The 15,524-nt window shown below is 38.3% G+C and overlaps 1 protein-coding gene across 8 annotated transcripts in view; it reads right to left on the reverse strand.

The window, feature by feature from the left end:
• VWA8 (von Willebrand factor A domain containing 8) overlaps window positions 1–15,524 on the reverse strand; it is a 401,675-nt gene that overhangs the window by 348,348 nt on the left and 37,803 nt on the right. For all 8 annotated transcript variants that reach the window (XR_009739842.1, XM_061434477.1, XM_061434479.1 and 5 more), the window contains exons 3-4: window positions 11,585–11,715; window positions 8,128–8,238 (exon numbers count right to left, since the gene is read on the reverse strand). Coding sequence is in view for 7 of the 8 variants with exons in the window: in XM_061434477.1 (XP_061290461.1) it covers window positions 8,128–8,238; window positions 11,585–11,715 (242 nt within the window). In the remaining variant the exon portion in view is untranslated. The remainder of the gene's footprint in view (window positions 1–8,127; window positions 8,239–11,584; window positions 11,716–15,524) is intronic.

Raw genomic sequence — 15,524 nt, forward strand, 5'->3', positions numbered from 1 at the left:
AAGCGACCATAATGAGAAGACCATGTAATTGCAACCAAGAGCAGCCCGTGCTCTCTGAAACTAGAGAAATTGTGCATGCAGCAATGAAAACCCAGCCAAAATAAAAAAATAAATAAACCTTTAAAAAATTTCATGTTACTTTCTTTAAAAAAAAAAAAAACAATTAGCTGTTATTATTACAAATACTATCATCCTGTAGTAGTTGTTGTCATTGTCATTATCGACATCAGCAGCAGCAGCATCTTCATGATCATCACTGCATTTTTAAGAGAAGTAGCATATGAGAGAAAGAAGCTAAACTTAAGAACTGGACAAATCCTGGTTCAAATTCTACCACTGCTTTGTTTATCATACAACTGGAATGACTCTTACTTCACCTATAAGGTGTGGAAGACAACTCCATCCTAAGGATGTTTTGAGGATTAAATGCAGTCATATAAAAAGTGCCTAGCACAACAGCGGGCTCCTCAATGAAAGTTATTTTTATCTCCCTTGATTCTTCTTCAGTTCAGTTCAGTTCAGTCGTTCAGTCATGTCCGACTCCTTGCGACCCCATGAATCGCAGCACGACAGGCCTCCCTGTCCATCACCAACTCCCGGAGTTCACTCAGACTCACGTCCATCGAGTCAGTGATGCCATCCAGCCATCTCATCCTCTGTTGTCCCCTTCTCCTCCTGCCCACAATCCCTCCCCAGCATCAGAGTCTTTTCCAATGAGTCAACTCTTCGCATGAGGTGGCCAAAGTACTGGAGTTCCAGCTTTAGCATCATTCCTTCCAAAGAAATCCCAGGGCTGATCTCCTTCAGAATGGACTGGTTGGATCTCCTTGCAGTCCAAGGGACTCTCAAGAGTCTTCTCCAACACCACAGTTCAAAAGCATCAATTCTTCAGTGCTCAGCTTTCTTCCCACTCCAACTCTCACATCCATACATGACCACTGGAAAAACCATAGCCTTGACAAGATGGACCATTGTTGGCAAAGTAATATCTCTGCTTCTCAATATGCTGTCTAGGTTGGTCATAACTTTCCTTCCAAGGAGTAAGCATCTTTTAATTTCATGGCTGCAGTCACCGTCTGCAGTGATTTTGGAGCCCAAAAAAATAGTCTGACACTGTTTCCACTGTTTCTCTATTTATTTCCCATTAAGTGATGGGACCAGATGCCATGATCTTCGTTTTCTGAATGTTGAGCTTTAAGTCAACTTTTTTTCACTTTCCTCTTTCACTTTCATCAAGAGGCTTTTTAGTTCCTCTTCACTTTCTGCCATAAGGGTGATTTCATCTGCATACACACACAGAAGTCGCTCAGTCGTGTCTGACTCTTGCGACCCCATGGATTGTAGCCCACCAGGCTCCTCGGTCCATGGGATTTTCCAGGCATGAATACTGGAGTGGGTTGCCGTTTCCTTCTCCAATCATCTGCATATCTGAGGTTATTGATATTTCTCCTGGCAGTCTTGATTCCAGCTTGTGCTTCTTCCAGCCCAGCGTTTCTCATGATGTACTCTGCATATAAGTTAAATAAGCAGGGTGACAATATACAACCTTGACGTACTCCTTTCCTTAAATCTGTCCAACAGTTAACATACACATAGATAAGAGTTGGTCTGAGCAAGATGGCAAAATGATAAGAGGCCAAGGCCTGAGTTCTGACTAATACAGAGGTCAGAGTAAACACAGACCTTCTTCTCCAACTGTACAAGTGACAATTAGGACATACGGACAGAGAAGCCTGGTGGGCTACAGTCCATGAGGTTGCAAAGAGTCACACGTGACTGAGCATGAGATGACACAAGAACAAGACAGCTGCAAAGCATATAGAGCAGGTACCAGAATTCAGTCATTCTCAAAAAGCAAGCCACTGTTTCCCCCTATTTGCTAAAATAAGTAAAAGGTAATTATACAAGATAAAAATCTCATTTTTTGATCAATAGCACTGTTATTCAATATATTACTAGTTACTTTTGGTGACCTGTAATATTTAAGCAGTGTATTAAAGGAGTTAATCCTTACTTTTTCTACTATTAAAAGAGAATCAAGAATTATTCGAAACAGAGGCTGCTGCTGCTAAGTCACTTCAGTCGTGTCCGACTCTGTGCGACCCCATAGACGGCAGCCCACCAGGCTCCCCCGTCCCTGGGATTCTCCAGGCAAGAACACTGGAGTGGGTTGCCATTTCCTTCTCCAATGCATGAAAGTGAAAAGTGAAAGTGAAGTCGCTCAGTCATGTCCGACTCTTCACGACCCCATGGACTGCAGCCTACCAGGCTCCTCCGTCCATGGGATTTTCCAGGCAAGAGTACTGGAGTGGGGTGCCATTGCCTTCTCTGTCAAAACAGAGGAGAATACATTAAAATATTATGTAATTGTTTAAAGTGCATTTCATATGTAACATTAAATATGTATATTGTATATTAAGGAACTTGACATTATCGTGTCAAAGTAACAAGATTCTAATATGATGAGTTGATGGTTTAGAAAAAGGTAAAAAAAATCATTTGAAGTTCCCCATCCCGGCTTTCTACTCCCCCAGTTATGGCTATATAGAGTGTCTCCCATCAGCCAGACATAAAAACCTAATCACAAGTTATTCATAATATTTGAGAAATGCAAGCAATGTATAATGACTTAAAAATCTTCCTCTGTAGCTTTTGGAGTCACAGGACAATAAGCAGAATTCATGATAAGAATGTCAAGTAAAGTAAGAAAAAAAAAGGAGAGTAACAGGTTTCTGAAAGGTTAGAATATCAAAAATATCAGCTTTTTTGGGTTATTTTATCTTCTAAGACAAATGACAGTTAATGTGGTAGTAAAAAATCTTAAACTCTTTATTTCTCCATAAATGTTATAATATCAGCCATACAAATTTTCATATTTCTGTTCTTTAGCTTAATTTTGTTTTCAAAAAGTTCCTATAATCCGTTCAGCAAAGCATTTGCGTTAAAAATATTTGTTACCTTCACATTGACAAGTGAGTATGTTATAGTATTTACATAAACAAACATGGTGTAAACATCAACATTTTCTTGGCAGATCGTAACTTATTTCATCAGTATCTCTCTCCTTTTCCATATCCACTCAATTTATTGACATCGTACAGAAGCAATAACCAATAAAAATAAAAATGATTTAACCTAGTTAGTACTTCTTAAAACAAATCAACGTCTATTGATTTGGCAAAGTACATACATGGAAATACTCAATACTGACAAGAATGCATGAGACAATTAGTGCATACGGATGACAGCATGAGTTGGGACACATGCTGAAAGCAATTTTGTGACATATGTATATCAAGACTCTTGAAAACACCTAGACCCTTTAATTATACTTCCAGCATTCAAGTTTTAAAAAATCATCCCAGATAATAAGATCTAAGTGGAGAGATATTCACCTAGAGTTATTTACAATAGTGAAATTATAACAGTTATATAATAATTATATAATTATAACAGTGAAATTTATAACAGTGAAAACTTAGACAAAACCTGAATGATCAACAATATGGAAATGTAGATAAAATGGGAATGTTAAATAAATAATGTCACATCTATTTGATGAAATACTGTACAGACACTAAAAGTTATATTTTTGTCACAGGAAAATGCTCCTGAAAAAAATCAAGTTTTAAGAAAAGCAACCTGTAAAACTTTATATGCATGGTATACCACCTTTGTGAAAATTACTATACGTGATTAAATAGATATGAACATAGGCATGATGGGCTTCCAGGTGTTACCAGTGTAAAGAATCTGCCTGGCAGTAAAGGAGACGTGGGTTCGATCCTGGGTCAGGAAGACTACTGGAAAAGGAAACGGCAACCCACTCCAGTATTCTTGCCTGGGAAATCCCATGGACTGTGGAGCATGGCAGGGTACACACAGTCCATGGGGTCGCAAAGAGTCAGACACAACTTGGCGAGTAAACCACCACAACTGTTTTTAGGTGCCAGAGATAAGCAAAATAGTTACATTCTAGTGGAGAAGACAGACAATGAACATGAAAACAAGGAAATTAATTAGGCAAATTCAGACAGCGATAGGTGCTCTGAAGGTTACCTTATGTATATCACAACAGGGTTCATGCAGAAAGGGTTTAAGTGTGATGAGTGATTATAGAGTGTTCTGAGAGTTTATCATCAGAATGATGCTGCTGCTGCTAAGTCGCTTCAGTCATGTCTGACTCTGTGCGACCCCACAGATGGCAGCCCACCAGGCTCCCCCGTCCCTGGGATTCTCCAGGCAAGAACACTGGAGTAGGTTGCCAGTTTCCTTCTCCAATGCATGAAAGCGAAAAGTGAAAGTGAAGTCCCTCAGTCGTGTCCGACCCTCAGCGACCCCACGGACTGCAGCCTTCCAGGGTCCTCCATCCATGGGATTTTCCAGGCAAGAGTACTGGAGTGGGGTGCCATTGCCTTCTCTGTCAGAATGATGAGGCGGCAGGAATATACAGATCAGGGAGAAGGTCATTCCAAGCAGAGGAAACAACAAGTACAAAGGTTCTGGGGCTGGAAAGAACTTGGTCTATTTTTAAGAGGACAAGGTCACTGTGGCTGGACTCTTGCAAGCAAGGGAAAGAAGAAAGGAGAAGAGGTTGACAAGGTTGGGTCCTGTAGAGTGTGGTGGCCATGTTCACGGGTCTGGATTTTATTCCGGGTGTGACAGGACCAAACTGCTTTAAGCAAGGAACTGATAGGATCTGGTTATGAACAAACGATAAGGAATATTAACTGCCAGGAAGTGAGAGAGAAGAAAAAATATGAAACTCAGATAAAATCACAATAGACAGTCTGAAGCAACTTAGAGAAAGGACTAATGTCCTTATATCTTCATCACAGACTCTGAAGGTGCCAATGTAGTACAGCATCGTAAACAGCTGATGCTTATCATAATCAGTTGGATTAATAAAAAAGAAAAAACATGAAAGTATAGAGTACTACCATACATATATATAACATTTTAAATATTTTATAAGTGGTAAATAGATATAAATTGAAAATTTGCTTTCTAGAATGGTAGGGAGAATACAATGTCAGAGTTTCATCTGAACAATTTATAGTATGCTTCAAGAAATAAATCTTTAGCTAACCAATAAATTTGGTTACCTAAAGCAACTCAATTTCTGAGATTTCTGTATAGCCAGTTTTAAACTGTCTTTAAAATAATAAGCATACAAAAACATCCTTTTCTGTTCCTTATTATCTGCATTGCAACAATCACCCAAATACAAAATTCACTCAAAAATGTTTTTAAATCCACACTCTATCAAACAAAGTCAGTTCTCTTCTTGTCATTTAAATATGACAGAGAAGAAGCAAGCCTGTTTTTTTTTTTTTTCCACTTATAATCAGAAATAAACTGAGTCTTTGGAATTACATAAATAAAGTGGATTTCTTTAAATATACTCATGTGCTTCATCCACAAAGGATTATGTTTTTCATGGCTGGAAATCTAAAATACTCAGATTCCCCCACCACATGATGCTAAGTTTGATTGTTTAAGATAATGACTGACAAATCACTTCACTTTAAGTACAGCTTTCTTTCTGTCTTTCTTTCTGTAACTAGGTGGTGATCTACATGACAATGTAAATATTTTGGTCTCCAAAAATTCTTTCACTCAGTGCTCCTTACAATTCCACTCTTTTACTTATAAAGTAATAGTGTGTACTCCTGGGAAAGCTTCAAATTTAAAGAACTATGAAGCTTATTCCTTGCCCTACCCCAGATGCCTGATCACACCTCCACAGAGGTAAGCTCTGTTAACTGATTCTTGTGTTTCCTTCTGGAAATTTTCAATGTGTAAACAAACATTTATGTATTTATGTATTTTTTCTTGTTTTTTAAATCACAGTATATTTATTATATATACTGTCCTGCAACTTCATTTTTTTTTCAGTTAATATATTCTGGTCTTCTATCAACTCATAAATATTCATCTCACTTTTTTTTTTTACTGGTGACAGATAATTCTAGCTACCATGATTTATTTAATTAGTCTCTTAAACATACATCATTATAGTTTTCACAAAGTTTCATGTGATTTATCAAACAATGCTATAATAAACGGCCTAGTATATATGTTACGTAACTTATATGCAGAGTACATCATGAGAAACGCTGGGCTGGAGGAAGCACAAGCTGGAATCAAGATTGCCGGGAGAAATATCAATAACCTCAGATATGCAGATGACACCACCCTTATGGCAGAAAGTGAAGAACTAAAGATCCTCTTGATGAAAGTAAAAGAAGAGAGTGGAAAAGTTGGCTTAAAGCTGAACATTCAGAAAACTAAGATCATGACATCTGATCCCATCACTTCATGGCAAATAGATGGGGAAACAATGGAAACCACAGCTGACTTTATTTTTCTGGGCTCCAGAATCACTGCAGATGGTGATTGCAGCCATGAAATTAAAAGACCCTTGCTCCTTGGAAGGAAAGGTATGCCCAACCTAGACAGCATATTAAAAAGCAGAGACATTACTTTGCCAACAAAGGTCTGTCTAGTCAAGGCTATGGTTTTTCCAGTAGTCATGTATGGATGTGAGAGTTGGACTGGGAAGAAAGCTGAGCACAGAAGAATTGATGCTTTTGAACTGTGGTGCTGGAGAAGACTCTTGAGAGTCCCTTGGACTGCAAGGAGATCCAACCAGTCCATCCTAAAGGAGATCAGTCCTGGGTGTTCAATGGAGGGACTGATGTTGAAGCTGAAACTCCAGTATTTTGGCCACCTGATGCAGAGAGCTGACTCACTGGAAAAGATCCTGATGCTGCGAAAGATTGAGGGCAGGAGGAGAAGGGAACGACAGAGGATGAGATGGTTGGATGGCATAATTGACTCGATGGACGTGAGTCTCAGTGAACTCTGGGAGTTGGTGATGGACAGGGAGGCCTGGCGTGCTGCGGTTCATGAGGTCGCAAAGAATCGGACATGACTGAGTGACTGAACTGAACTGAAACTAAACTGATATATGTTTTCATGCTTTGTGTGAATAACATTGGAAATAAAAATTGCTAGAAATATTACTTCTGGATCCAAACGTGTTTAACTTTTCCCTTTCGATAGATAGTCACCAAATCTCCCTTCATAATCGCATCAATCCACGGCCCCATTGACAGCAACGCTGACCCCTCATCCCTTCTTCCTCATCAGCAATGAACATCAGCAAATGCTGAGAGCTGGAGGAAAAAAGCAGCTCACTACTGCTTTAATGTGCACGTTTATAAACAAGAAGTTCAAGCACCTTGTCATGAATTTATTGAATGTCTGAATCTTTTCTCTACAAAATGCTTGAAGTCTGACCTTTTTTCTCAGGCATTCCTAACAAAGAACAATGTTCAATATTTTAAGTAAAATACTTGAAGAAATGTACAAGCTAAAGCTTGTAGGGATTTCCAGGGGCTCAGTGGTAAAGAGTCTGTTCAGTGGTTAAGAATCTGCCTGCCAGTGTAGCAGACACAGGAGACATGGGTTTGATCCCTGGATCATGAAGATCCCTGGGAGAGGGAAATGGCAACCCACTTCAATTCTTGCCTGGAAAATTTCATGGACAGATGAGCCTGGCCAGCTTCAGTCCATGGGGTCGCAAGGAGTCTAACATGACTGAGTATGCATGCACCCACAAGCTTCAATATAATATTCAAAAAACATTATTTTAATTGATAACCTGCATCTAAGAACTCTCTTCAAAAAGCTATAGTTCCTGGAATTATGAATCTAATTTTACTATGCTTAATATACCTGTATGTACTTCACCTTTAGATTGAGAATATTTTAGTAAATGTGCTAGAGAATTTGCTATATTGAAATCTCAATTCGTTTTTTTTTAAACTCAAATTTTTATAGGCAGTTAATAGGAAGCAACTGGAAATTAAGAAATCAGCATATGAATCTTTAGTTAACATTTTAGAACCACTTATTTCAACTATGGTTTCTTATTTCGTAGTAAACTAACAAGGCATTTCCAAGAAGAGGGAAACCAAAAACCTAAATTAAATCTGTCTAGAGAGGGCATGGTACATCTGTCTTTCGCTAGTACATGAGCTACTCTTTTTCTACTTTAAAAATCAATTTCTTAAAGACCGGGAGTGAAAAGTCACATATTGGAGTGTGATAAGCACTTGCCTGATCGATGTAAAAAGCCGTGCCCGCCCGGATCTCTCGCCGCTGTTTGAGGTCGGTTTCGGTGGTGTCTCTTGACAAGGCAATGTATTCAGCCTCCTTTTTGGTCAGCTCCTGAAGAGAGTGAAATGGTCCCAAGATAAAATCAAGTTCCCAACATATGCTTTGGAGGCAGGTATTCTGACAATGTCACTCTACAGAAGAGCATTTTATTAATAAACGTTATTCTAGGTGAAAGCCTTGTAAGCCCCAGCTTTAAGAAAAAATGTAATAAACTGAACATTAATCAAAACATGTATCTCTTCTCAGAACTTTTACTGTACTCAGTAATCTATAGCTTATTACTGGCTACTTAGGCAATAATAATCAAAATGTGATCTTACAAATCTTAGTATCTCCTGTAAAGTTCTTTTCAAATATCAAGAGTAATAATTTGGCTATTACTCGATTTTCACATAAACGACAGCTATCTCTGTAAATAATGTTCATCTTTTTTTTAAGGGTGCTTTAAATTAATTTACTCTATAAACCAATGATTACCTACCATGTATATGTTAAGCATTTAACAAGTGTGAAAATAAGGTAAATATCAATAACTGGTTCAACAAAAAAGAGTCAATATAGAACTAATTAGGAAGGGAAAAGGAGAGGAAAGTTGAAAAGGCGGAAGGGGGAATGGAGGTTATTATTTTACACAGAAAAAAAAACCATTTGGTTTGAAGAAGAAACCACCCAGAATCCACTTCTCTTAAAATAATTAATCTATCCCTAAATTCCTTTTTCCTTATATGTAACAACAAGGTATAAACAGTTGTTAACATTATCCTTGGTTTTACAATGTTGAATTAAAAACAATGACATTCTCCAATCCAATAAGGTATGTAATATGTTTTTATTAAACAGGAAGAACAAATTAATTTACTGGAGGAGTACAAAGAAAAAAGTTGAATGAGTATGCCATTAATGGTGAAAGGGGATTTTTTTTTTTAATTAACCTTATCTCCAAGTGATGTTGATAAAAATACATTATCATCGTCATTAGTCTTTTAAAATGTGCCTGTTCCCGTGCACCCATAAGTTTTAGAAAATATGGAAAGAAGGGGAAAGTTTTAAAAAGAGAAAATGTACACCAAAGTAGTAAAGATGTGCTGATACCAGAGGATGTTTCTCTAAATGAACCGCCTGTAAGAGCACAATTCTGGAGTCAAGTGGCAGGTTCTCCTTCTGGCTCCTGGAACACCTCGCAGCGCCTTCCTGTCCTGTTTCACTGATGACTGCCTGTGATCCCCCTCGCTGGAAATCCCTGACATTCACAGTGGTTGACCAAATGCCGTATGCCTCTTACTATAAACTGTATCACAGTAGCACCCTGAACTGTCACACCAAGGTTGCTCTCCTCAGTCCTGACAGTTTCCTGGGACTTTTCGTCAGCCAAGACGAGACCAAGGTCTCCTCGGCTGTTGCTCCACGGAAGCAGCACTGACAAGCTCACAAATGGCACCTGGAGCAGCAGACTGGGACGGCGGCAGAGGTCTGCTGACTTATTTTAAACTGTCTACAAAACTCCTACTCTATGAGTGAAATATGAAATAAACACAAGTATTCAGTTATTTCTGTTTAATTTCTCATTGATTCAACAGGCTTGCCCCGAAATTTCTGCCTTTAGAGATGTCATCTACACTGGCTATTGAACCAATCCATTGTTCCGTATCTGGTTCCAACTGTTGCTTCTTGCCCTGCATCCAGGTTTTGCAGGAGGCAGGTAAGGTGATCTGGTATTCCCATCTCTCCAAGACTTTTCCAGTTTTTTGTGATCCACACAGTCAAAGGCTTTAGAAAAGACATGATGCTGGGACAAGACTGAAGGCAGGAGGAGAAGGGGACAACAGAGGAGGAGATGGTTGGACGGCATCACTGACTCGATGGACAAGAGTTTGAGCGGCTCCAGGAGATGGTGAAGGACAAGGAGGCCTGGCATGCTGCAGTCCATGGGGTTGCAGAGTTGGACACAACTGAGCGACTGAACACCACCACCACTCTGGCTGTTACTACACATAGGATCTTTAAATATACTGGCAATAGTACCCACTGCAGAGTTTGCAAGTCAGCTTAGGCTAGTAAGTTTTCTTACATGTATTTCCAAACCCTAAAGCTGCCTCAGCTCTGGCAATTGAAAGTTTGGTGGTGGTTGTTTTTTTAAGATACAAGGTTTTTACTTATAAACTTGAATTGCGTTTTTTAGCCAACAGGATTCCTATACTCTCCTAGCCTGGCTACTCCACATTTCTAACAAGCTTCAAAGACTTGTCAGAAACAAAATCAAAGTGAGATATTGTTGCCTTTGAAATGAGCCAGGTAGAGTGCACAATTTAAAACTGAAGAGGTTCTAGACCTGGGAATCTTGGTGGCTGACTCTGCATTCTTAGACAAGACAAATACACTTTTGCATTGTTTATTAATAAAGTGAGGATAATAATACAATGGCACACTATACCTCACAGATTGATTCTAGGGAACAAATAAGGGATATGAAATTTATGAACTAAACAGAGTTAGGTTCTGTTCATGGAATTTTCATCATTACAGCCCTACATAATTTTGAAAGTACCAAGATAAACTCACCACTAAAATAAGAGAGTACATGAAGTATATTTCAATAAATTAGAAATAGATGATTTAATATCAAATAACAAAAGGAAGCTTTAAGTAAGGTTTTTCTCTTCATCCTAAAAATTATCTTTGGAACAGACCAACTTCAACTGAGAGGGTTCCTCTTTCAATCATTACAGCAATGCCTATTAATACTGACAAAGTAGTAAGAAAAAGTCCTGCAATTTTTTTTTTCGGTTGAGATTTGAATATTTGAATATTTCAACTCAACTTAGAGAACTGCAAACATTTCAGAGGATATAGTATCAGAAAGGAAAAGCAATATGAGATCTGAAGTCTAGCTCCATCATTGACTTGCTGGATAAAGTCTGAGTGAGTTATCTAATCTCTGTGAACTTGTTTTCTCATCTATTTAAAGAAAAAAAAAAAGAGTGCACATAATACATAAGAGAGCTTCTGTAATCCTTAGGCTCCCTTTAGAGACCATATAACATCAAAAGTCAGAAGATGACTTTTCAAAATGTGGACTAAAGATAAAAGAATGTTTCTTGAGAAAAACAAAACTACACTTTGTTTTCTAATCTCAGAGTTGCTGATCCTGTTTGCAACTACTCATTGCTTGAATTTAGATGGATCTCTTTCCTACTAGAAGTGGAGGGTTTTCTACTTGGAGCAAACATTTGCTAAAGTTATGAAAGGCAAACGTACATTGACTTCCCGAATAATTTATTCCAAATGCTTTATAAACAATAAGGGCTAAACCTGAAACTTCTGTAAATTCTTAATTTATCTCACAAAACAGTTTATCAAAGTTAAGACCCTCAGGAATCCACAAGAATTCATTGCTTACCAGGTACTGCATAGCAATAGAGCGTCGAAGAGGCCCAGGAGGTCCTATTAGAAAGACGTCTTGCCCCAAAAGATCCTTCTGCATTATCCATCTTAGATGTTGAATTACTGATTGAGCCAGAGAGTCTGATACTTTAAAGTGGAAAAAAAGATAAAATGAAATGCAAATAAGACTACTACATAAAACATAAACCTCTAAGCAACCAATGCAGACAGTATATTAAGTTAAAAATGTATATACAATGTACATGTGTATGTATATATATGCACATCTATACACATACACATACATGCATATATACATACACACATATATACATTCAAACCTACATCTGCTGAATTTTCACACTGTTTTACAAAAAAACCATTATTATCTAAAATAATAGGGTTTATTGCATCACAAAGAGTCACATAATCCCACACTTAAAAGCTAATAAGAAATGGGAATTCCCTGGGGGGTCCAGTGGTTAAGGCTTGGGCTTTCACTGCCATGGACCTGGCTCAGACCACTAGTCGGGAAAATAAGATCCCACAAAGCCACGCAGTAAGGCCAAAAAAATAAGCTTATAAGAATGCTTGTGTTACTAAAGGAACAAAAGTGTTTTTAAGGGTGATATGAACAACTACTACCATTACTTTGTCACAATGTTACAGCCCAACTCTTTTGTCCTGAAAGAGGATAGGGCCAAAGCATCTCAGACAATTTATGAGTATCATAACCTTGAAAAAACTTTAAACTATGACTTACGTTGGCACTGGATTGTGAGATCTCTCAAACTTCACAGTTAGGATGTCTGATGGTAGATTTAAATGACTCCTTTAAAGTTTACATCTATTCAACACCAACTCTTCTGGGAATAGAAGACTCTTCTGTATAATATCATTCTAAGTCTACTACATATATATATATATATATATATATATATATATATATATATTTATTTATTTAATTTTGGGGCACATGGCATCTGGAGATCTTAGTTCCCCAACCAGGGACTCAACCTGTGCACCCTGCACTGGGAGTGCTGAATCTTAACCACTGGGCTGGTAGGGAAGGCCCTAGTAAAAAGTGAAAGAGTTAGTTACTCAGCCATGTCTGACTCTGCGACCCCATGGACTACAGCTCACCAGGCTCCTCTGTCTATGGGATTCTCCAGGCAAGAATACTGGTGTGGGTTGCCATTCCCTTCTCTAGAGAATCTTCCTGACCCAGGAATCGACCCCAGATCTCCTGCATTATAGGTGGATTCCTTACCTTCTGAGCTGCAAAGGAAGTCCCTAAGCCTACTATTAAATCATCCATGAACACACTCATTTTTTGACTAAACATTTTTTAAATGTTTGTATTAATACAATTCATTTGTATTTACTCACTTATATGTCACCCAGTGACTGAATATGTGTTCTCCTAGGAATTCAAGAAAAACTCTCCCCCTTACACATCAAGACACGATATAGAATACTCATAGCAGTGTGGCTCAAAATAAAACTGAAGATAGGAGATGGATAAAAAGCACACAGTGGAACATTATATGACCAAAAAAATAACAAAATGAACCCCCATTACTTCCAACAACATGTTTAACTCTTAAAAGAGAAAAAACTGTCACAAACTAAATCATGCATTAATGATTAATATCACTATCTTGATGAGTGAATGCTAAATCACTTTAGTCATGTCCAACTGTTTGCGACCCTATGGACTGGAGCCCTTCAGGCTCCTCTTTTCATGGGATTCTCCAGGCAAGAATACTGGAGTGAGTTGCAATGTCCTCCTCCACGGGATCTTCCTGACCCAGGACTGAACCTGCTTTTCCTGCAGTTTGCACACTGCAGGCGGATTCTTTACCGCTGAGCCACCGTGGAAGCCCCACTATCTTGGTAAAGCTCAAAAAACTAGTAAATTGAATTTTTTACAAACACATGCATATGTGATAAAAACAGTGCTTGATAAAGCAAAAAAGCCAGAGAATCACAAATTCAGAATATCTGGAAAGGAATCAGAGAGATTCTTGTGGATAACTTCAAAGATAATTATAATATTCTAGTTCTTAAATGAGATGTGGGTACAGTGTTTGTTTTACTATTACACTGCATTTTGTACATAAACACACAATACACACATGTATACACATATATATCAACACGTGTATATGTGTATATGTATATGTGTAGTGTATGGGCTTCCCAGGTAGCACAGCAGTAAAGAATCCACCTACCAATGCAGGAGGCACAAGAGACGCAGGTTCAATCCCTGGGATGGGAAGATCCCCTGAGGAGGCAATGGCAACCCACCCCAGTATTCTTTGCCTAGGAAATTCCATGGACAGAGAAGCCTATCAGGCTACAGTCCCTGGGGTCACAAAGAGTCAGACACAAATAAGCAATTCAGCACAGTCCAGCATCTGTGTATGTATATAAAAAACATAGTCTTTTGTATGTGTTGAACATTCTTATACTCGTTAAACCTTGTTTAATCATCCAGGAAGGTCATGAAAGAATTCAAAAATCAAACTAAGAACATTTGCCTAGGACTAAAGCTGTGTTTCCCTCCACGCCCCCCTCCAACAGCATAATCTTGCTTGGGTGATTGCCCCTACTCTCTCCCCAAAAGTTAATATTTAATCATTAGAAAAAAATTAACAATAAATTCCTGATTTTCTTAATCATGGTGGGAAGATTAAGGAAAGGTATTGGGCAGACTGCTTGGTGTATCACATACTGAGGCCACACTAAAGCGATTTATAATTTCTACAAAGCAAGTGCTTCTAACGTGTGAAAATCAGGAGATTCATCACCCAAGTGGAGGTGCTTGGCTTCCCTCCTATCCTCTATGAAGCCTCTACACTATGCATGGGGGTAACACTTGGCTCCTGGAGGAAGACATGGGAACAATTCTTAACTACTGAAAAAAAGCTAATTCAGGTTTTCCGTACCATCTTATGGAAAAACCTGAACCAACTTTTTGGCCAACCCAATACCATAGCCTGTTACCCACTATGGGATGCTCTGCATTAACGGATATTATTACAATATACTTGTGTATTAAAATTTCACAGAACTGGGGAGAGACAATTGGGGGAAAATGTCCTTAAGTGTGCAATAATGAAAAACACATTGAAAAACATTGCCCTAAGACCTGCACCTTTGAGAATCTCAAGGAGCTCTGCGATGCTAGGAAGCAATTCACCTGCATCTTATTCTTAGCTGTCAGATGGATACTATTGTTCTTCCCCACTACAAGCTTAAATCATTATAATGTATGGTCTACTCTTTCTTATTGCAAGACAGGTCCATCTGCCTGCTCTGTAAGGATGAAACAAAATAAGAGCTAAGAAGCTCTCGTTTCTCAGTAAAATGACACAAAGTTCTCTATGCTGCGGATCTGCTACCCTTCCTTACTTTGGTGTTAAATATGTAATTAAAAGCTTGAGCACTTTGGGGTTTTTTTTTACATTTTTCCAAACCTCAGTTTACTCCGGCCTCGGGCCTTCTCCACACTGTTCTTATGGTTTTATGCTGCTTCTGTGTATTCACCTTTGGCAATGTGCCTGACCTTCCATTATCTGGACTTGTCTATTTAAAATATGAAATTTCCAAAGTTCTGTAAGGGAAAGCCAAGTTGGTCTCTTCAGCTTCCTCCCACCTTTTATATTTATAACTATTTATAACTATTCATAATGACAGAGTCTCAATATCATTCCACTCTATTTTCAATGCCATGATCTTAGAACTCATATTTATTTTCAAGACTTATTTTTTTAATCGAAGGCTTCATTTCCTAATCCAGTGTGAGGTTTCTCCCCCTGTAAGTTGTCAGTATCAACAAGTACTGAGGTTTAGGAATAATTTATCTTTTTCTTAGCAAACTGAAGAAGAATCAGTTATAACAACAGAGCAGTGTGTACACCAACGTATCTTCTTAAGTGGGAAGAGAAAGG

Source organism: Bos javanicus, chromosome 12 (genome assembly GCF_032452875.1).
Source record: "Bos javanicus breed banteng chromosome 12, ARS-OSU_banteng_1.0, whole genome shotgun sequence".
NCBI classification, from domain to species: Eukaryota; Metazoa; Chordata; class Mammalia; order Artiodactyla; family Bovidae; genus Bos; species Bos javanicus.